This window comes from Leptinotarsa decemlineata, unplaced genomic scaffold, assembly GCF_025532065.1.
Source record: "Leptinotarsa decemlineata unplaced genomic scaffold, Ldec_3_MD MMD2_tig00003736_RagTag_RagTag, whole genome shotgun sequence".
Lineage (NCBI taxonomy): Eukaryota > Metazoa > Arthropoda > Insecta > Coleoptera > Chrysomelidae > Leptinotarsa > Leptinotarsa decemlineata.
Window position 1 is genome coordinate 4,837,917 of NW_027412593.1, and position 22,251 is coordinate 4,860,167.

The following is a 22,251-nucleotide window of genomic DNA, read 5'->3' on the forward strand; positions in this document are numbered from 1 at the left end:
TTCAGATGGTATTGAAATGGTGGTTCCCTTAAAAAATATACATGTAACTTTGATTAACAGGTTGAGCACCAATTACTCCGATCGGAGTATACGAGCATCAATAAACGATGCCACCCAATCAGACCGGAGTGTTGTGTATGCCTAACTTGTAAAGATCAGTATTCATTCGGCGTTGGCTAGAGGAAGTTTCAGCTGTACTGGTGTCTTTTTGAAAACATTTGTTGAGCACGTGTTATATTTGGTTACGCGGCTTTTACTTTTTGTGTCATTAAACACGGACGATAAACCTGGAACCTTCTGAATTTCAAAAAAAAAGAACTTAATTTACATGTTTGCAGTAGGAAATCACTCACAGATGAAGAATTATTGCAGTGTTTAGAAGATAGCAGTGATGACGAAATTTGCCAGAGCCCGAAGACGAATATACCTCCGAATCAGAAAGTTATTCAGATGCACATGGTGATGACCAGTCGTTAGGAAATATTCCAGTTTTGGTTGTAGATACCAATTCAGCTTCGACTAATACGCAAAAGAAAATCAAGAGCGATTCCAGGCAGAGGCAGACTTATAGATTTTTTCAGACTTATAATTGACAGAAAACAAATAAAACATAACGGCATCAGAGAGTACCTCAAAAATATGGTCGCCAGTGAACCTGTTAAAAATTTTTTTCACTAGATTGAGCAAATACATATTGTTAGACACCTGGTATAACTTTTTCAAAGTTACGGACAGTTTCGTAATATAAGACCTTGAGTTTCAGTGAAAATAGATATTCATATTAGAAAATTTCAGTACACACCTGAGCTTGATGTTCCAAATGATTTTCCAAATACTTAATGAACATGACTTTGAAATCATGAATCCTGCATTTCTCAAATCTTTCCATTTCCTTCTTAATCATTTGAGATATCCTGTCGAAATTGTCTTGACCACGTTCAACTTTTGATTCCCACTAAAAAATATAATTTGAATTATATTATTATCTATCAGCATTGCTTAATAGATCTTTTCTATCTAAACCAATCACAAACCTCAACAACTTCTGCATTAGCTTGATCCATTTTATCATTTCGATTTGTCAGCTCATATTTGGTCTTGGCTTCACGTTTTTTTTGCGAGCATATGTTGTGAGTGCTGCCAGTGCTGAAACAGTTTCGTTCTTTCATGGAAAGCGTCTCTTACAGCACCCAGGAGACCAAGGTAATCTTTCAACAGCTCGCAAAGTATGAAGAAATCTGTATTAGCTTGCTCCAAATGCAGTGCTTCCACCTGTGAATAATACAATGTTCATCATCTGACATAAAAAATGTGAATATTGATATGCTTGAAAGTGTTCAAAAGAAGTTTTCAAGGAACTCTGCATATAAACTTAGTCTTATTTTATATGACACTGACCTTAATGAATTGTTCAAAACACTTCATGACATTAAAAATAAAAACACGGCCGGATATGATGATATTTCCGTTAAGATTCTCTTGAATTTACCACTCAATGCTCTAGAAACTTTGGTCGCCCTTATTAATACCTCATTCAGAACTGGCTCATTTCCTTCTTCCCTGAAGACTTCCGTTGTCATTCCACTACATAAAGGTGGTGATTTAGATAATCCCTCCAATCTGCGTCCTTTAATACCGACTTTAGCAAAAATTATTGAGAAATTAGTCAAAGTACGTTTAGATGAATTCTTAAAACTGCACTGTATTATAAGCAAAAACCAGTTTGGGTTTCAAGAGAAAAAAGATACAAATGATGCTATCTTCTCTTTTTTATATGAAATTTACTCTGAATTGAATGCTGGTGAAGTAGCCGCCGCAATTTTTTGCGATATTTCAAAGGCGTTTGATTGCGTTAATCATAACATTTTATTAAAAAAACTTCATAAATATGGATGTAAAGGTGTAACGAACACTTGGTTCAAATCGTACCTTTCAGGTCGAAGTCAAATGGTGAGGACAACGGAACTCTCGGAGAACAGGGCCATTGAATCTGGTGTACCACAGGGCTCTGTGTTAGGCCCTATTCTGTTTCTGTTATATATGAATGACATATCTATGATCAACATATCTGGTAGTTTCACTCTATTCGCGGATGATACTACAATATAGTGGAAAGAAAAAACTCAATGGAGCTAATTAAAATAATATCATCCGACTTGAAGAAGGTGAAGAGCTGGTGCGATGCAAATTTACTCTCTCTAAATGCATCCAAAACGAATATAATATCATTCAAATGTTCGCTTGATGACATTTCAATAGACGCTGACGTATTACAAAATATTACAAATATTACACTATAATATAGATATTAAGGAAGTTATAGATTTAGCTTTGAAACTACCATTTAAACTAACAACAGATCCTGATAAGATACCCTTGCACCTGATTAAAAATTGTATTTATACTCTAGCAAAACCACTACACTGGCTATTCAATCTTTCTATTGAAAAAGGAATATTCCCAAAATTTTGGAAACAAAGCTATATCAAACCAGTTCATAAAAGTGGACTTCATAACAATATTAAAAACTATAGAGGCATATGCAATCAGTCAGAGTTGCCAAAAATGCTGGACTGTCTAATCACTAGAAAACTTTCATTCGATTTCAGAAACATCATAATCAATCAACAACATGGTTTTACCAAAGGGAAATCAACTTCTACGAACTTATTACTTTATGAAAACTACATCATAAATAATCTTGAAAATAGGCTACAAGTGGACTCTATATACACAGATTTTTCTAAAGCCTTTGATAGAGTCAACCATAACCTACTGATTGCTAAGTTGAATGCCTTGGGTTTAGAGGGAGATGTTTTAAATTGGATTGAATGCTACCTTTACAATAGAGTTCAATACGTTAAATATGGCAACTCTATATCTGAACCGATAAATGTGCCATCAGGTGTTCCTCAGGGATCCCATATAGGCCCATTACTGTTCAATTTATTCATCAATGATTTCTCCACTGTTTTTACCTCCAGCTCATTTCTAATGTTTGCAGATGATTTAAAGGTGTTCAAATCAATACAAAATTGATCAGATGCTCAGGCACTTCAATGTGATTTGGTACAGTTTTCTAGCTGGTGTGACGTCAACAACCTTTTGCATTTGAATCCAGATAAGTGTCAAAAAATTACTTTCTCAAGGATCAATAATGTATATGATTACTCGTATAAAATCAATGGGAATGATTTAGCAGTAACGGATAATATAAAAGATTTAGGTGTCGTTTTTGACTCAAAAATGTCATTTAAGTACCAAATAACGGAAGCCTCTTCTCGAGCCCGTAAGATGTTAGGCTTTACACTTCGTTCTGCTAGAGACCTAAGTGTCGAATCTATAAAACTGATTTATTGTGCACAAGTAAGATCCATTCTTGAGTATAACTCCATTGTATGGTCACCCTATTATAATGTTGATGTTGAGATGTTAGAGGGGTGTCAAAACAAATTCTTGAGATATGTTGCTTTTCAGTTAGGATTAAATAGAGGAGAGCATAACTACTCACAGATATTGAACATATTGAACATGAACACCTTAACTCATAGGAGACTTGAAACAGATCTTGTGTTTGTCCACAAAGTATTAAACGGCTATATTGATTCTCCAGAAATAGTTGAGCTTTGTACTACTCTCTCTGTAAATGATAGAAGAACCAGAAATAGTGATATTTTTAAAATTCCTTTTTGTAGAACCAATTATGGTCAGAATGAAACAATATGTAGGATATTGAAATCAGCAAATCATTACCAACTTAACCTGGAATTGTTTAATTCATCATTATTATCCTTCAAAAAATCGATTAAAAACATCTGATGTATCTTTAGTTTGTAAGCACATGTACAATTTATAAAAAGATATTTGTAAAAATTGGCTTGTCCGTTGAAATAAATAAATAAATAAATTAAACACAAAGTTTCTCGGTGTATTCATTGATAATACGCTGAAATTTGATGAGCACTTTAAACAACTGAAGAGTAAGATCTCCTCAGGATGTTATGCAATTAGAGTGGTTTCAAATGAGTTGGGTTTCCATGTCGCAAAGACCGTTTACCATGCACTTGTTGAATCTCGACTACGTTATGGAATACCTTTTTGGGGAGCATGCAACTCATCCCTCCTCTCTTCTGTATTGATATTACAGAAGAGGGCACTAAGATGTCTCTGTAAAGTTAAACCCAGAGAATCGTGTAGGAATTTGTTCACTGCCAATAAAATGTTAACAGTCATCGCACTTTTTATCTTAAAGACAGTTTGCCTTATTTATAAACATAAATCGAAGTTCAACTTTGCTTCTACTCCTTATGCTACTCGCAATAGCAATTATACCTTTAGACTTCCCATCCCAACTTCGAATTTAATCAAGGATTCCATATACTACAATGGTGGTAAATTGTTCAATCATTTACCATTAGAAATGAGATCTGCAAATTTAAGCAACGTTCATTTCAAAAAGGCGATGAAGAACCTCCTTGTGGATAGACCCTATTATAGTTTGGAAGAGTATTTTAGCGAATTCTTTTAATAATATATTACTAATATTTTTACTACTATTGTACTATCACTTTATACATGGTGATATTTTATCTATACATTTTTAGAACTTTTTTTTATATTTACATTTATTCATTTTTGGAACTTTTTTATATTTACATTTATACTTTTTTAGTACTTTTTTTATATCAACATTGTATTTCTTGGACTTTGTCAATAAGATGCAAATCTTCGGACAATAAAGTATATTTTGATTTGATTTGAAACTGGGATATCTTAATGGTGAATATAACTATAAAAATATATTAGACATTCTTAACTCGAATACTCTGGCTCAGAGAAGATTAGAATCAGATCTTACATTAATTCACAAAATGATCAATGGTAGCATCAATTCTCCGGAACTTGTTGAACATATAACTTTAAATGTGAATCCGAAGAGAACAAGAAATACAGACATTTTCAAAGTATCCTTTTATCATACCAACTATGGCCAGAATTATTCTATAGGTAGAATTTTGAGACTTGCAAACACATAAAATGTATATTTAGATCTTTTCAATTCTTCTTTGGAATCATTAAAAAAAACTGTCAAAAGATCGTGATTGACTTATTTTTGCCTTTCTTTTTTTATATTTCTTTCTCACATCTAGCCGATAGATTATTATTACAGTACATACAATTTGTTAATTATTTAGTGGAAAAATAGGCAATGACGAAAATTGTTAAATAAATTAAATAAGATCTCTACAAATCAAATTCTTAAGCATTATTATTCATTAATGTATGAAATTCGAGAAAGTCATTCTAAATAAGAAAATTTACTTCAAATGTTTTGCACTAAGGGTATCATCAAAAAAACTATGATTCGATGATGCAAAAATTTTTTACTGTGCCCTCATAGATTCTCATCTCAGATATAGCATATCAATTGGAGTGTATGCTTTCATTCTGTTTATGTCTTAATTGGCGTAATAGAAATAATCTCATCTTAAACTTGAATAAAACCGTATGTATCAATTTCACATGCCGAGAAATTCACAATAACATAAATATTGATGTTGTATCAACTAGTACCAATACAAAATTTCTAGGGGCCTATCTAGATCAGTGTTTAACATAGAGTGACCAACTGCAGCATGTTTGCAAGAAATTAATCTCAAGATTATATGCAATTTTAAAACTGAAGTCTACGGTGAATCAGATGGCTCTTATTGATACTTACTATGCATTGATTTACTCCCATTTGGCATATAATGTTATTTTATGGAGGGATTGTGTAAATTCTGGAAGAGCGTTCATATGTCAAAAGCGAATTATCCGTCTCATTTTTAATATAAAAAATAGAATAATAATAATATATTTATTTCAAATAGGCATAAACAATAGGCAATATACAAAAACATTTTAAAATTGGATAGAAACAGCTGTAAAGCCGCTTTTTCAAAGTACAATATTCTAACATTTCCCTGTATTTATCTATATAAATTATCAATATATGAAAAGCAACATATTAATAAATTCACAAAAAACTCGGATTACCGTTCATATCCTACAAGAAACGCGGATGCACTTTCAGTTACAAAGCATAATTTGAAGACATTTGAAAGATCTCCAGACTACGCAGGTATAAGGATATTTAATAAACTTCCACATCTCAGAAAACTGGACCATAAAAAAAATGAAAAACAATTCTGTGTGCAAAAGCCTATTACTCCATCAGTGAATTCCTGAATGATAATTTTTGATTTACTTGTTGCCTGAGAGTTACACATGTTTGCCTGTTCTTTAGTACTCTTAGTGTTTGTGACATTTTATCATATTTTGTTCAATGTAACAGTATTTGACGTATACATCAATCCTAAGGATGGCTGCTATGTAGCGGGTGCGAATAAATTATTTTTATTTTTTTATTTTGATAGGTCTGGGGATCCAGGAGGCTATTCAATAGGACCTCTTCTTCCAATCCATTATTTAGCATAATCATTATCAAACCATTGTCTAACTAGAACTATATATTGAGGTACCCTATCCTGTTGAAAATGTAATGAATTTTCATTTGAAAATAAATTGTTGTGTATGTCTCTCTGATTCTCTAATTCATGAACTATCCGAGGTTCAATAGATCTTTTAGCATGTGAGCATACATTTTGCCATTTAAATTTCCTTCTATAAATGATGGATCAAAAAATTCCATCTCCCAATATACCAGCCTAAACATTTACTTTTTTGGGGTATTGCGAATGCCCTTTTCTAAATAGTCGTGGGTTCTCCCACCTCAGTGATAACAGTTTTGTTCATTTGCATGCCCACTTAAATAAAAAGTGCACTCGTCACTAAAGTAAATATTTGTGATGAGCCGAGGTTCTGCGATAAATCTAGCTGTCATAATTTCACAAAATTCAGTTCTTCTGTCAGGGTCATCGTCACCAAGTTTATAAGGATTTGCATTATAAATGGATGAAATTTAAGTGCTTTCCTTACAGATTAGTGGAATAATCCGGTTACTGTAGCTCCCTGATAAGTATGATTCATTGCAAACTGTTCGAGTACTTCAATTTGCGTTGCTTCGTCTAGTATTCTTGAAATTTTGCTACTAGTTGACGAATGTACAAATGACGTACATTTGGGTGCCTTTGGTTATATACTTTAATTGTTCTTAACAAACACTGATCTTCTCTACCATAAATAAAAATCATTTTCACACTTTCAGCTGTTCTGTTTCTCAAAATAAAAACCAAATGTATTAATAATGAGAGTATCATTTTCAATAAGAGTATCTTAAAGTAATAAAATGCAATACAAAAATACCTCTAAAAAACGAATATTTCAAACACCCCTTTTTTGTTACTTTTACTTATCAACTAAAGTCAAATTTAGTCAAGTACAAACAAACAAAAATAGTACAAGCGTAAAATGTTCAAGAGTCTCAATATTAATGCTTCGATGGTAATAAGAATGTTTTCAAACATTTCTTATCATAGGGGAGCCCAAGCGGGGATTTCAGGATTTTCTAAAGCGCGGCAGATTAATATACAGGGGGATACCTTGTACTCGGTTAAGTACCACCAAATATGAGCCCCATATATAAGGCCGCCTGTGAGGGATAAAGGATCGGATTAGTAAAAAAAATTGATGATCAGAAATTCGCGAGCGCGTCAGATTGAGGTAGGGTGAGTTAATTACATGCTAAAAAGTGTATATTCCAGTAATCTGACAATTTGAGAGTGACGTAAAGGGAAGGGCAGCAAAGTTGTAAAAAAATAACGTCATTTCGACATTCTCGAGCGTAGCAATTTTTTTTTTATTTTGAAGGAAATAATTCAAGGATAACGAAAAATATATAATCTGACGATTTCCGCAACTCGAAATAACAAAAATTCGTCGATAAAGTTTAATGTGTGCAGCTGTGTGATATCTATATTTCCCTCTCCGCGTTTCTATTCCTTTTTCATTTTTTCTCTATCTATTACTCCCTCACTCCGTTTCCACTCTGAATTCTGTTGCCATAACGCTATCACAGCTGATCACAGAGATTCGTTCGTGATGAAGATGATTAATTAATCAACTGATTACAAAAACTAAATTTTTTTGATCATATTTTTTAAATTATATTCTTATAAATACAAGTATTGTATTTAAAAAACATACACTCATTTATTTGCATGCTATTTCCTGAGCTTTTCAATAAACTAAGTTCAATGATTTTAAAAAAATTGAAAAAAATTATTTTTTTTGTCAGATTAGGCGAATCCCTCTAGATAATCGTCAGATTATGAGACAGCACGTCTAGAACATAAAGATGAACCATATATATCTTAATCTGACGCGCTCGAGTATTTCAGAATGGCGAATTTTTTTTGCACATTATAATGATGGCCGCGAGTTTGCGTCAGATCGAAATCGTCAGATTATTGAATGAGAGCTTTTCTTGGGTGTACTTAATACCCCCTTAGAAAATCTGACGCACTCGATTAAATTTTTTTCTTTTCACTTTAAACCCTTACATACAACCAACCGCATCATGCAAACGATCAGATTAACATACGAACATTATTAAAAATACGTAGAACGTTGATGCTATCAATATCTGACGCGCTCGAGTATGTCCATGCAACATTATTTTGTTACATATTTAAAAACCTATAGCCGCTAGCCCCACCGATGAAAAGGTTTATATTATATAACATTTTTTTTTCTTATCATCTAAGCTTTGCAACCTAATATGTCTCTATGACGCTCGAGTAAATCCCCATTTTGCATCGTGGGTTCCCCACCTATAAATTAATAATAGAAAATAAAAGTTCAATTAAAATAGTGTTTTAATTAATTAACCAAAACTTACTACATCGAATGTAGCTTTTTAGAATACAATTGAAGAGCATTTCTTAAGAGGTTTTAGATAAGGTATCACAAGTAGGGGAGTTGTCATTGAAGAAAATAAAATTGGGTTGCGAGAAAATGAGAAATGAAACTTTTTATTTATGTTTTTTACCATTTTTATTTGTAACTAACGTTACTGCAGGTTCGTCCTATAAGAACATTTTCAAACAAAACTGCATTTCTCATTTTTCATCCTTATATTTAATTTGGTTGCTCAGATATAGCCATTGTAAGTTTTCAAATTGTCACACTGTATATATTTATGGAATTATATAATTCAATTATACATCAAATTTTATATCAGAAATTTTTGTCAGCAAGATCCACTTCTTAACACAATAATAATAATAATCTTTTTCTGCATTTGCAGAGAATAAAAAAAGTGTTATTTTTAGAGATGAATATTTAGTAAGGATTGTAAGGACAACTATACCTAAAGTTCTTCAATATAATTTTCATATTTTTCAGATTGTGGAAGGTGAAAATACCCAAAGAAAGTCGATAAAAAATCTTTGATATGTTATGTTGAATTCAACTAACACTTTATTGATTTCCACTAAACAGTTTAAAAAAACCGCAACAAGTGGTGCGGTTTTTGGGCGGGTAATCAGGTACGTGTCCAAGAAACAAAATTGTATTCCGCTATCAAACACTCTAGCAGAACTAGTTGCTTCATGAAGTGAGGTTTAGTTGAAAAAGTCAATGCCAAAGTATTTGATGAATACAAAGGAACAATTGAAAGATTAATTTACAAAAGGTCTTCATAAAGAATGGTTCTATAAAATTTATGATTTGTTAGGTTCAGAAATGAGAGGGGATCAATATCACACATTGTTTTGTAGTTCATTTCAATATTAGTTTATTCATTCTATGTTCTTGTTAGTAAATAAATAGATATGATCATTTGGGAAATGTTATTTTCAAGACTATCATCAGTTGTTTTCTAATTATTAGTATTATTAGTGTTGGTGTTTATTATTTTTAATATTCATCTAATATGTCTGTTCTTTTCAAAATAGTTAGAAACTCCTTTTGGGTGAGTGATTTATTCAAGAACTAATGATTCCTTGTAACATTTCAACGATAACAGTTATAAACTTTGTGGGAGATATGTTTATGAAAATTCATTGTTACAGAGCCTTGGAGAATGATTTAATTAAATTTGGAACATGGGCAAGAACATAAATGTTTTGTTAATAAAAATTGAGATCTACTTAAAAAAGTATCCAAATAAAACATACCTTCTCTTCTGTCTCAGCTAACTGGGAAAGGGCCCTTGAGAGGGAGTTGTGATCTTCACAAGCACTCAACATTGCAGCTGAACGAGAGACGCCATTTGTTAAATTAGCCAACTCCTTTCTATACGATACCATTGCTTCCACACTGGCGTGAAGTTTCCTAAGCTGAGTTTCCAGAGCTTCTACGTGGTTCAGTTTCTCTTCAAACCACTGCAAAGAAAGCTGATGAATAAAAATCCCATAAGAATCATTCAATTAAGTATAAGCATTGAAACTGTTTTTTCAAAATTTATTGTTAATTATATACTCATTCCCGAGTTACTTACAGGATCCGTTTCATCCATTTTGTAAGTGATTTTGTTTACAGTTTCTCCCACTTTATTGAACAGTCTCATAACCCCTGCACTACTCAAAGCAGAAGTATTTGTAGCCTTTGGTAATTCAACATCTGAAAGAAATAAATCATTACTGATATGAACAACAATAACAACAAATTTTACTCACCAGATTCCAGAAATTCCCTAAAGTCTGGATCCAATACCAGAACAGGATGTTCCGCAGTTCTCTTCAAATACCTCTCTAATGAGGCTCTCCTTCGTTCTACAAAGTCGTTGCCATTTGCCGTTGGCCCCTCTTGACTCGACATTTTGATTTTGGTCATGCCTTGAACAAGAAAAAAATGATCGAATTAATTCCAAGTTCAATAGTACTATCACATTAAAGTTCATCATCGGCTCAAGCAAATTTACAAAATGTCAATTCTTTTCAGACAAGGGATTTATATTTTAATTGAGACATCCTATGAATATGATTCCGAAAAATATGAACAAAGTGTCATTGGATTGGGTATAAGGTGTAAGATGGTTTTGAAAAAAATCAAGTGCCACTTGCAAAACAATTATATATTTTAATATTAACATATGTCACAAAAAGGATTTGAAGCTTTATAACTTCTATTTATTATATGCGAGCGCTTTCGATAGCTGGCTGTGCTGTCATCTTCAAGGCTCTACTGCAGTTTAAGTAGAGCCTAAAACTGCAGTTTTTTTTATTTTTAGATGCCTATTCATATTTTTCCATTGCTCTGAGCGTTTTCTACAATGAACTTCGAATAAGAAAACATTTTATGATTATCTGAAACATATCTACAACAAAAATATATTATATGTGTTTTGATGGGCAGAAAAAAAATGGTAGCAATAATAACATCCGAAACGAACACTATAATTATAATGAAAATTGAAATGAAGTAAGTAATTTATATACACAAAAAAATTAATTGTGCAATAAATGTTCGAATTGGAGTCCTTCCATTTCAAGACAAATAATGGGACAATAAGATGGTCTGCAAGATAACCAAATCTTACTATTTTGGACTATTTTCTATGGGGACATTGAAAAATAGGATTTATACTGGCAGAGAGATAGAAAATGTGGAAGACTCGAGATTGAGGATGTTGAATGATTTTGCAACAATGCAGCAAATAAGTGTATTAAGGGCAATAAATAATATGAAAAACCGAGTTTAAAAATGTCTGGAAATGGAAGGACTCCAATTCAAACATTTATTGCGCCAATAATTTTTTTTGGGTACCTATATAAATCACTTCATTTCAGTTTTCATTACAATTATAGTGTCCGTTTCGGATGTTATTATTGCTATCATTTCGTTTTCTGCTTATTAAAACACATATAATATATTTTTGATGTAGATATGTTTCAAATAATCATAAAAGGTTTTCTTATTCGAAGTTCATTGTGGACAACACTCAGAGCAATGGAAACAATATGAATAGGTACCCAAAAATGAAAAAAAAATCCTCGAAAAACTCTACGATACATAGACGTGAAAGTTGCTATTATGTTTTTATTCAACTCAGTCAACCAATTTCCAGGGCCGAAATTTAAAAGGGAATAATTCACGCAATTATAGTCGAATATTACCGAAACATCCCGAAATATAAAATTGAATTTAATTTCTCAGTATGAAGTGAACGTCTACGATCCAAAAACTACAACAAAAAATACAGGTCCTTATTTAAAAATTCAAAATATAGGGGTGGCCCAAGTCAGATGACACCCTGTATAAAAGATTCATGGATATATTCTGAGAGCCCACATCAAGTGCCAATAGCAAAATGTGGAAAGATTTTCAATATGTCTGCGAATAAAGAAGATATAGACAAAAAATAATTTGGGATTTTTTGGTTTTTCCTGTATATCTCCAGAACCAAAAGAGCTATATTCGATTTCTTTACATCATTGAATAGGTCTCTAAAATACACAACTTTGCCATATCGTTTATGAGATCCCCATATACAGAAACGAATGGGGTTTGGTTTTTTTGCAAATATCTCAAAAACTAATTGACATTTTTCAAATTTGAATAAAGATTTAAAAAAAGGAGTAAATTTTTCCAAAAAAAAATTCTACCTCCCGGAACAGTAAAACCAATTATTTATAATTTTTTCAGAGAGTTGAAAGAATATTATTTCAACTTATTAAATGTCAAAATTAAGAATTCAAAAAATTCAGACACCTACCGGATAAATAACTTTTAATGAGCTCACCGTATTCATTGTTTTGGTTTTCCGCAATTTTGATAACACAAATTTTCAAAATCAAAATCTTGAGAACCACCTGAATAGTGTTCAGTTAAACCTTGAGGTTTAACTGAAATAGAAGTGCATTTCACAGAATAGGTATAATTATCCCGACAATTTTCATGGACATCTAATTCAGTTTTACCAATAATGTATCTCCAAGTATCATCTTTGTCAGGTGCTTAGGCTAATAAACTTGAGGTCAATTTTTCTTATTAATCTATTTTTATTCATAATTCATAAAATAACAGATTTGAAGTAAAATTGATAAGCTGAAATTATTGATAAATATACGCCGGATAAAAAGTTATATTATAATAATAACAATATCGTTTATTATGCATAAAAAATACATTTATACATAATAGGAAAAGGGTTAGCCAAAGGCTATCTTCGACCCTTCCCAAAAATTATACAGTGAGTGTAAGATAATAATTATAAAAAAATTACTATCATAACAATGATAGAGAAGAGAAAAAAAATAATAGATCATATAATTGCTAATAACTCTTATTTTGGCCAATTTAACAATTTCATTGCACTATCATACATTGAATTTTAATTTTTTTTAAATTAACACTGAGCAGTAAGCATCAGTGATTTTATTTCTTTTTTAAATTGATGAATATTATGATTTAAAAGGGGTAAAATTTCATTCAGATAAGAAGGGGTTATATAAGAAAAACACCCTTGAAATTTGGAAGTACGCTGCCTAGGTATGTTGAATGAGTTTTACCGTGTCAGGAATCACACGTTAAAAGGTAAGACCTCGTTAGTCCTTAGCTCGCACAAGTTTCTCAATTCTGAGGGTTGTCGTTCGTATGGGGGCAACAGCTGATTAACGGAAAAACAAATTTTAAAACAGATTTAATAAATGATATCTTATTACATTACCGTCATTAAATCATTTATTTCTTAGTTTGGATGTTCAAGTAGAAAATCTGGAGGTCAATTCTCGAAATTGTACATTCTGCGAACGTATGTATGTCAGAAAGCCTGCTTAATAAACTATATTAATAACTAGGTGTTTTAGTTTGAAGCAACTTAAACAAAAAAAAATCAAATATTGGATTCTGTACCTCACACAGTTCCTTCATTTTTAACAAAAATTTTGTGACATTTTCACCATATGGTATACGAATCGCATGCAAGCATTTTGTATACGTTGTAACTTCTGCTTGTTATATTGCGGCAAAAAATTGTAATACACCGAACAACAATACTCAATATGGGGGTAAATAAGAGTTTTAACTAACCTGAGTATCATTTCTTCTGATAACTGAGTGATATAAGTGATAGTCATATTTATAAATGAGATATTTAAACATAAAAATTGAAAAGAAAACCGTTTTTTTATAAACAAATACTATAAATGGAATTAGTAAGAGTTTGAATTTCGGGCTAAATTTGCTCTTTAATTGATAGAGAATTAATAAGTCGTAAGTTTTTCTTCGTATATCAATTAGTTTATAATTTATGATAAGTTCAAAATTAAAAAACCAGGTGAGAATGATGGAGTAAAAAGAATAGAATTTTTTTAAAATCGATATAATTTTTTTTTCAAGAAATAATACATGGTTTTTTTGTTACACTGTGTAGAAAGAGAAGAAAAAATATAGAAAAAATGTAATTGTTTACAACAAATTGTTTGTTGTATAAACAATAAGTTGAATAAACAAAAAAAATATAAATAAAAATACATTTTTTCTTGGTTATCAAAAAGAAAGATAAATTGTGATTTGAAAACATGGTTCCTTATTATTAATTAAAATTGGTAAATTTTTTTTTTTAAATCAGTTTAAAAAAAATCAATTATTTTATAAACAACGCATTTGTTTATAACAATTTTTCAAACAATAGCAGATAAAAATTAAAAAAAAAAACATTTTTCTGTAGCTACGGATCATAGAAAACAGATCAATAGTGATATAAAAAATATATTTTCAATGATTAATGAATCTTTTTGATTTTTAATATAAGTAAATTGTTGATAACGAATTGAAAAATTACAATTTTTCATTTTTCCAACAGGAATCTGATCCCAGATCTTTTAAAAATAACTTCAAAAAATGTAAAAATCTCAGATTTGTTATTTAACAATTGCCGCACTTTCTTTTCAAGTAAAAAAAATTGTTGATTACCTAATGCACAATAAATTGGAAAATTACCATAAAAATTTATTGACTGTGGATTATTGTTCATTCATTTATCCAGTAGGTGCCTAAATGTTTTCAATTATTAATTTTAATATTTTTTAGTTGAAATAATATTTTTTTCATTGAAGGTCCAAAGTTGGCGTGTCTCGCGCAAATCTAAGTACCCCTTTTGGGACGTATTTTCAATCCTTTGGGAAAATTATGAATATTGGTCCTACAGTTCCGGGAGGTATAACTTTTTTTGGAAAGTTTCCTCCTCTTTTTGAATCTTTTTTTAAATTTGAAAAATGCCAATTAGTTATTGACATATTTACAAAAAACCCCATTTTTTTCAGTCAATTGTTTATAACTTTTTCATTTTTACAAGCGGCTCTTGCTTTTTTTAAAAACCATCTACACACTATCCCGAATTAAATGATATCTCATTTATATAATCACTTTTTTACTATTTGCAAAATATATATGGCTTTGCGGAAAAATACTATAGGACTTGGAAGTTTCTTTGTTATCTCTGTGGTCATTCATGTTTTGAAAATCATTATATTGCGAATCCAGTTTTTCAGAGGAAGTTTATTGAAAAAATTCATTACATAAATGATACAAGAAAGTTACAGAATGTCGATTATTTTCAGGCGGGGGATTTACAAATTTTCAATCAAGGCTTCTTATAGAAATTATGTCATGAGGCCGATAAATAAGTTAACACAGCAAGAAATAAGTACTGTCATCAATTACATGGGCGGATGCAACCCATTCCGTGACAAAAAAGTCGTAATTATGAACAAATTGAGAGTTTTTTCTTATAATGTTATCCGTATTTGCTACTGAAGAGCCTTTAAGGAAAGTGTCTTACGGCGAAACATCGGATGTCTAGCAGTGAGGATGACAGTGTTAAATGAAAGTGAAATTTTACCTCTTTCATATTTACTATATTAAGTAGCAATCCTGTGAATGATATCTGATCTTTTAAAAATAACTTAAAAAAATGTAAAAATCTCAGATTCGTTATTTAACAATTGCCGCACTTTCTTTTCAAGTAAAAAAAATGTTGTGTTGATTACCTAATGCATAATAGGAACGAATTTTTGGAATATAAACTGAATAGAGAAATTTTTTTTTTGTATAATTCAATGTTCGTATATTATAAAAGTATTTGAATTGAAGGGGGTGTATTTTTAGGAGTGATCAATTTTTGGGAAAGAAAGTTTTGGGGTTTCTACTAATCCATCTTGATACAAAAAAAAGGATGAGGGAATCTTCCAAAGAAAGGAAGGAAGTAATCAATTTTAAAATAAGTACCTCTATACATGGATGTGTAGATCATGCAAAGAAGTAACTTTCAGATACAAACTGAAAGAAAGTCCTCCTGAAACATAAACATTGAATTACACGAAAGAAAAAAATTCTTTCAAAACAAATACTTCTATATGAACACTGAATTATACAGAAGATACTTTTCTCTACTTTTCTCTAATGTCATTACGATGTCATCGATGACATAAGCAGATCAAGCTTATTCCGTGACATTAAAAAATTGTAATTCATAAATAAATTGTGTGTATTTTCTATAATGTTATCCAATTTGGTACTGAAGAGCCTTAGGGCAAGTGTCTTTAAGGCGAAACATCGATATATACCAGTGAGGGTGACAGTGTTCCATGTAAGTGCAATTTGTTACCATTCATTTAAAGTAGAACTCATGTGAATGATATCTGATTTTTATTCCACAACGAATGTTTGAAATACAAACTGAGTAGAGAAAAGTATCTTCTGTATAATTCAGTGTTCATATAGAAGTATTTGTTTCGAAAGATTTTTTTTCTTTCGTGTAATTCAATGTTTATATGAAAGGACTTTCTTTCAGTTTGTGTCTGAAAGTTACTTCTTTGCATAATCTACACATCCATATATAGAGTTACTTATTTTCAAATTGATTACTTCCTTCCTTTCTTTGGAAGATTCCCTCATCCTTTTTTTTGTATCAAGATGGAGTAGTAGAAAGCCAAAAACTTTCTTTCCCAAAAATTATAAAAGTAGTTGTATTGAAAAAAAAAATTTTTTTCGGGTAATTCAATGTTTATATATATATGTTTCGAGAGGGCTTTTTCTTTCGGTTTGTGTCTGAAAGTTACTTCTTTGCATGATTTACACATCTTTGTACACAGTTAATTTTTTCAAATTGATTGCTTCCCTCCTTTCTATGGAAGATTCCCACATTTCCTGTATATAAATGAAGAAGTAGAAAGCCAAAACCTTTCTTTCCCATTGTCATTGAAGTTCAAATTTGTCAATAATGTTGTATCAAAATATTATCATACTCAAAAAATTTGACATATGATTATTTTTCATTAAAATGTATTGTACGAAAAATGTTATTTTTAAATTGTCACATTCCTTATAATATGAAATATTTCTGTTTTTTCGACCTTTGAACTTATTTATTTGGTCGACAAATGATAGCAACTATGTGTACATATCATTAGTGATAATGAAAGCAAAATATAGGTATTTATTGTATCTTACATACACCAACTTTCACGTTTCATTTTAGCCTTGGTTTTATAATTATATTTCTTTAAATATGTACTAATACCCTAAAATCTTCAATAATCAGATCTGACATGTGAAATTCTCAACCATCCTTTTTTTCAAAATAAAGTATATATTGTCATGAAGACATCTCTAAAACAAGTACCATTTCCACACACCAGAACTGCATCAGCAGATGAGCTATAGCTGATCTCCTGATGATACCAGCTTGGTTAGTGAAACGCGTGCCGAGAAGAGTGTTGCAGTTCTGTTGTGAGGGAGTAGTGTTCGTTTTGAATTTATTCTACACCAGAGGTTTCAGTTCTATCTTTCAATAAGGACATCTGACCAGGACAACACACGTTGGTTTGGCTTCTGTTAACGAGGCCATACATATTTGTGCTTTTCTCATTCATTTTCTTAATTTTGATTTATATCAGATATGGATAGTTTTTTTTGCAATCTTTCACGTCGTGTTTTATCCTATGTACTTTTACGATCATTTATCTTAGAATGGATAGATATCTAGATAGACAGACACTATATTTTCCTCCGTTGAAGTTTTATACAAAAGTACACGACTCAGACTAGTCAAGATTTATTCACTCCACAAATACACACCTATAATAAAATCATCTATGTATCACATAAAACAAAAAAAAATACCAACATTTTAATGAACATAGAATAGAATATAATATTTATTAACCATTTCAGGAATAGGTAGTACATGTGGCACATTATAATATAATAAATAAGAAATAATCCCAGGAAGTTTTTTCACAACGGCGTCGAATTTGAGTTTGTCAAGAATTTGCTCGATTTTCAGTGGGAGTTTATTGTTAATTTGAATGCATTATAATATGATGATCACTCATATGCATACATATTGTTGTAAATCATGCCCGAAAAGAAATAACGCCGGCCGCCACTGGTAACCATAAATCAAACGTGACACAGCTGTAGAGCGTGGGAATATCTAATGTTACCTGCCGCTCGAGAAGGAGCAAGAAACATGCTATCGATGTCGACAGAACTTCGGCGAAATTTTACGATGTTCCATTGCGATATTTAAACGCTGGCTACAAGCGTATTCGGACAGTCAAGTACACAGTGAAGTGGACGTAACAGTGCGGTACGCGAAGTAATCTAGTAAGGCGATAGACATTAAAATAATAGTTGAAATTTTTAGTTGAAGTGTTGTTTTTAAAGTGAAATGAATTCAAGTTTGATTATTCAGTGTAGTCAATTATTGGTGAACTCACGGGTAAAAACTTAAGAATATGATACATACGATACGTAAGGTGAATGTTCAAATTTCGCGGGCTATGTACATTCCATTGGCGATGTTTTTACCATTTTTATGTTGGTACACTTGTTTCGAACATATGTTGACAGTTTCAGCTATTAAACATGTTCAGTTTGTTAGTGGGAGGCATAATAGTTAGAAGTATTTGGTGTGTTCGGCGATTTTCTGCTATCGAAAAAAATGGATCAAAGAATTTGCATTAAATTTTGTGTAAAAATGAAATTAAGTGCTCAAAAATACTTGAAATGTTGGCAGTGGCATACGATGATTGTACTCTGAGCCAGAAACATGTTCACAAGTGGTATAAGCTTTTCACAGAAGGTCGAGAAGATGTGAAAGACGACGCTCGTCAACAACCGATGAAAATGTTGAGAAAGTGAAGAAAATTGTTGTGGAGAACCGTCGAATCACTATTAGAGGAGTTGCTGAGGATGTCAGCATATCGTTTGTCTCATGTAATGCCATTTTTTTCTTGAATTTTGGGCATGAAGCGTGTGGCGTTCCAAAACTACAGAATTCTGACCAAAAAAAAAGCCGTCGCTTGAGCATCGCTCAGGAATTGTTGGATGACGTCAACGATGATCCAGATTTCCTTTAAAGGGTCATAACTGCTTACGAATCATGGGTATATGGTTATGACATCAAAACCAAAATCTAATCGTCCCAATGGAAGAGCACAGGAGAGCCAAGACCAACAAAGCACGACAAGTTCGATCAAACGTTAAGGTTTTGCTCACTTTTTTCTTCGATTATTGTGGTTCTTGCCATATGGTCGTACGATCAATTTGGAGTATTATCTTGGGGTTATGCGCCGCTTGCGGAAAGCTATAAAGAAAACGTTCGGTATTGTGAAAAAATAATTCATAGCTTTTGCATCATGATAATGCACCTGCTCACTCGTCATCGCTTGTTCGTAATTGTTTGGACAAAAACAACACCATAATAAGGCTTCAGCCACCGTATTCACCAGATTTGGTCCCTCAATACTTTTTCCTGTTCCCCGAATCGCTGAGAGAGCTCGAGGACATACCGAAAAGTGCTGCTTCAAGGATTAGAACAAACGCTAGCAAACGTGTATTATATCTGAGAGGGACCACTTTGAAGGCGATAAAATAGAAATTGATAAATAAATATTTTTTGAGAAAAATGAAAATTCACCTTATTTTGTGAACAGACTTCGTACATTAATGTATTTGATACATGGTGTCGTAATGAATATTACTGGAGTTTTTTCCCAACACCAAACCGTTATTTTAACACCTCGACGCGTGTTTCGATCACCAAGTGATCATCTTCAAGAGGAAGATCAAACTTGTATGTATTTGATGTAAAACTGTAATGTATACAAAGAACAAAAACTTTGAATTCTCATATAATCAGAATGGAACTGCCTTATTACGAGATTCTTCCCTAAAAGATCAGGATGTTTTCTTTAATTCTGAACTGAGTTTTCTTTCGCACATTGATTTTGAACTTTCAGAAGCTTCTAGTATGTACGTTTCATAGTGCACAATTGCAGAAATTTTACTAAAATTTTGCTTTGAAGTTTTTATATTTTTATGTTAGGTAGAAGATGGTCCTAACTATGCACATTATTAGGATCGAAAACATGCAGAAAATATTTCTAAAATATTTGGCTTTTAAAGTTGACAGTATAAATCCACGGCAAGGAACAGATTTCAAGTTGATGATGGACAGATTCAACTTTGAAATCTTGGGGTTTAGAAAAAGCTCAGCGTCTATTTCATGCCAACTAAATTTCAAGATACCGCCATTCACAGGCAGAAAAAAATCAACTTTCTTTTAATAATGATAATCTTTATTTCAAAGAGTGTTTTACACAAATCAGCGAAAAACAACCAGAACCAATGTCCTTATGTGTAATAATTTTAACAAAATTTGTAACTCTTTTGAATTATTCTGGGATGGCTTGAAGCAAATTGAGCATGTAATGCGAAATATGTAGTATTTTAGTTGTTTTTATTCCACTCTACTTGTAGTTATCTATTTTTGAGGTAGCATTTTTTTTCTTCAACTTTTGTTATTCTAATATTGCTGTTTGAGGGGATGGTACAATCTGTTGAGCAATAAATGCTATTATAATTATTATTATTTTCGAATGGGTTACACTCGCTCACCTCCTTTACAAACAAGATTATATTCATATGAAATGTATGTGCATGTTTCTCAACACAACTTGTAGATTTCTCGCTAGCAGTATTTTTTTGAAAGAACTTATGTCCGGTTTTTATTATTCAGGGGTGAATTACATCCCGTCTTCCCCGTTGCAAAGGAAATGTAACATATCTTTTAACACACCCTGTGAATTTCAAGCTGACAGTATTTTTCTGAAAGCAGTCATGCCCGATTTCCATCTTTAAAGGGTGGATTACACTCTCTCATCCTCTATGTAAATCTCTGTAATTTTTCTCAATATCTCTTAACATAATATGTTTATTATGTTAAGAGAAATATTTTTTTCATCGACTCCCCTGGTAACTTGTTCACTGGTATTGGAGTGGCTGCCAAACTCACACTGGTTGTTATACAGAATCATTGCTGATGACTTTACAAAAGTTTATCATGTTTAAAATCGGTCTGGCATTCTGGTGTGAGACCGAGCAAATTCTTCTTCTTTTCCTCAAAGATATCCACACTTATTTCTTGCCCAAAACATTTATCAACCATCTATTTTAGTTATCGACTCCTCTCATCCAATGAGGATTATCTGTTGAGTAGCAGTGCATATTATGTTACCTTTAAATGTGGACTCGTTAGAAAACAAAACATATTTAAAAATATTCGATTCTTCCCTAATTGAATTCGAATTTACAGATGGATCAAACTGCCAAAAACGAGTCTTTCAATACGAAGACTTGTCAAATTGTCTTTGGTCTGGATTCCTGGCCATACTGGCTTGACTCTCTTGCAAAGGATGGTGCTGCGTAGAGCTTCATCGGACCAGAACCTGTTATTGGCATCACTTTAGGTTTTGCCAAACATTGAACACCTGGATGGCAAGAAGATTTATGTACTTCTGGCAAAATCATCCAGGATCGGCTCACTCCAAGGCGTTCATTCACCCTTCGGAGCTTGAAACCAAACAGTTGTTGGACTACAGTGGGGATGAACTACGATGTCTAACAGGCCTTCTCACAGGTCACTGTCGTCTGAATCATCACATGCAGAAACTCGAATTGTCGGAAGACAGTCTGTGTCGCCTGTTTGGGAAATGATAAAACAGCAGAGCACATACTTTGTGTCTGCCCCGCTGCGGAACGAATCAGATTTTCAAAGTTTGGCAAAGCCGCACTCTTACCATCTGACCTGAAAAATCACTCACCATATAAACTAATCGGCTTCGTTAAGAAGCTGGGTTTATTTGGTCGAGTGTGGATAGGTATGAACCACAATAAACTCTTGAAGGTTACGGTGGAGGGTCGAATAGACCCACTCACTTTTGACCTAACCTAACCTAACCTAATTGAATTTGAAGAATTTTTGCAATACCGAACTTTGGTATCATAATCCATTTC

General features: G+C 32.1%; 1 protein-coding gene across 1 annotated transcript in view; it reads right to left on the reverse strand.

Moving 5' to 3' along the window:
• Positions 1-22,251, reverse strand: part of LOC111508456 (sorting nexin 1) — a 35,040-nt gene that overhangs the window by 7,093 nt on the left and 5,696 nt on the right. Inside the window, 6 exon segments of the mRNA XM_023163958.2 lie at positions 803-955; positions 1,035-1,115; positions 1,117-1,272; positions 10,122-10,328; positions 10,445-10,566; positions 10,623-10,781. Coding sequence (XP_023019726.1) covers positions 803-955; positions 1,035-1,115; positions 1,117-1,272; positions 10,122-10,328; positions 10,445-10,566; positions 10,623-10,781 — 878 coding nt within the window.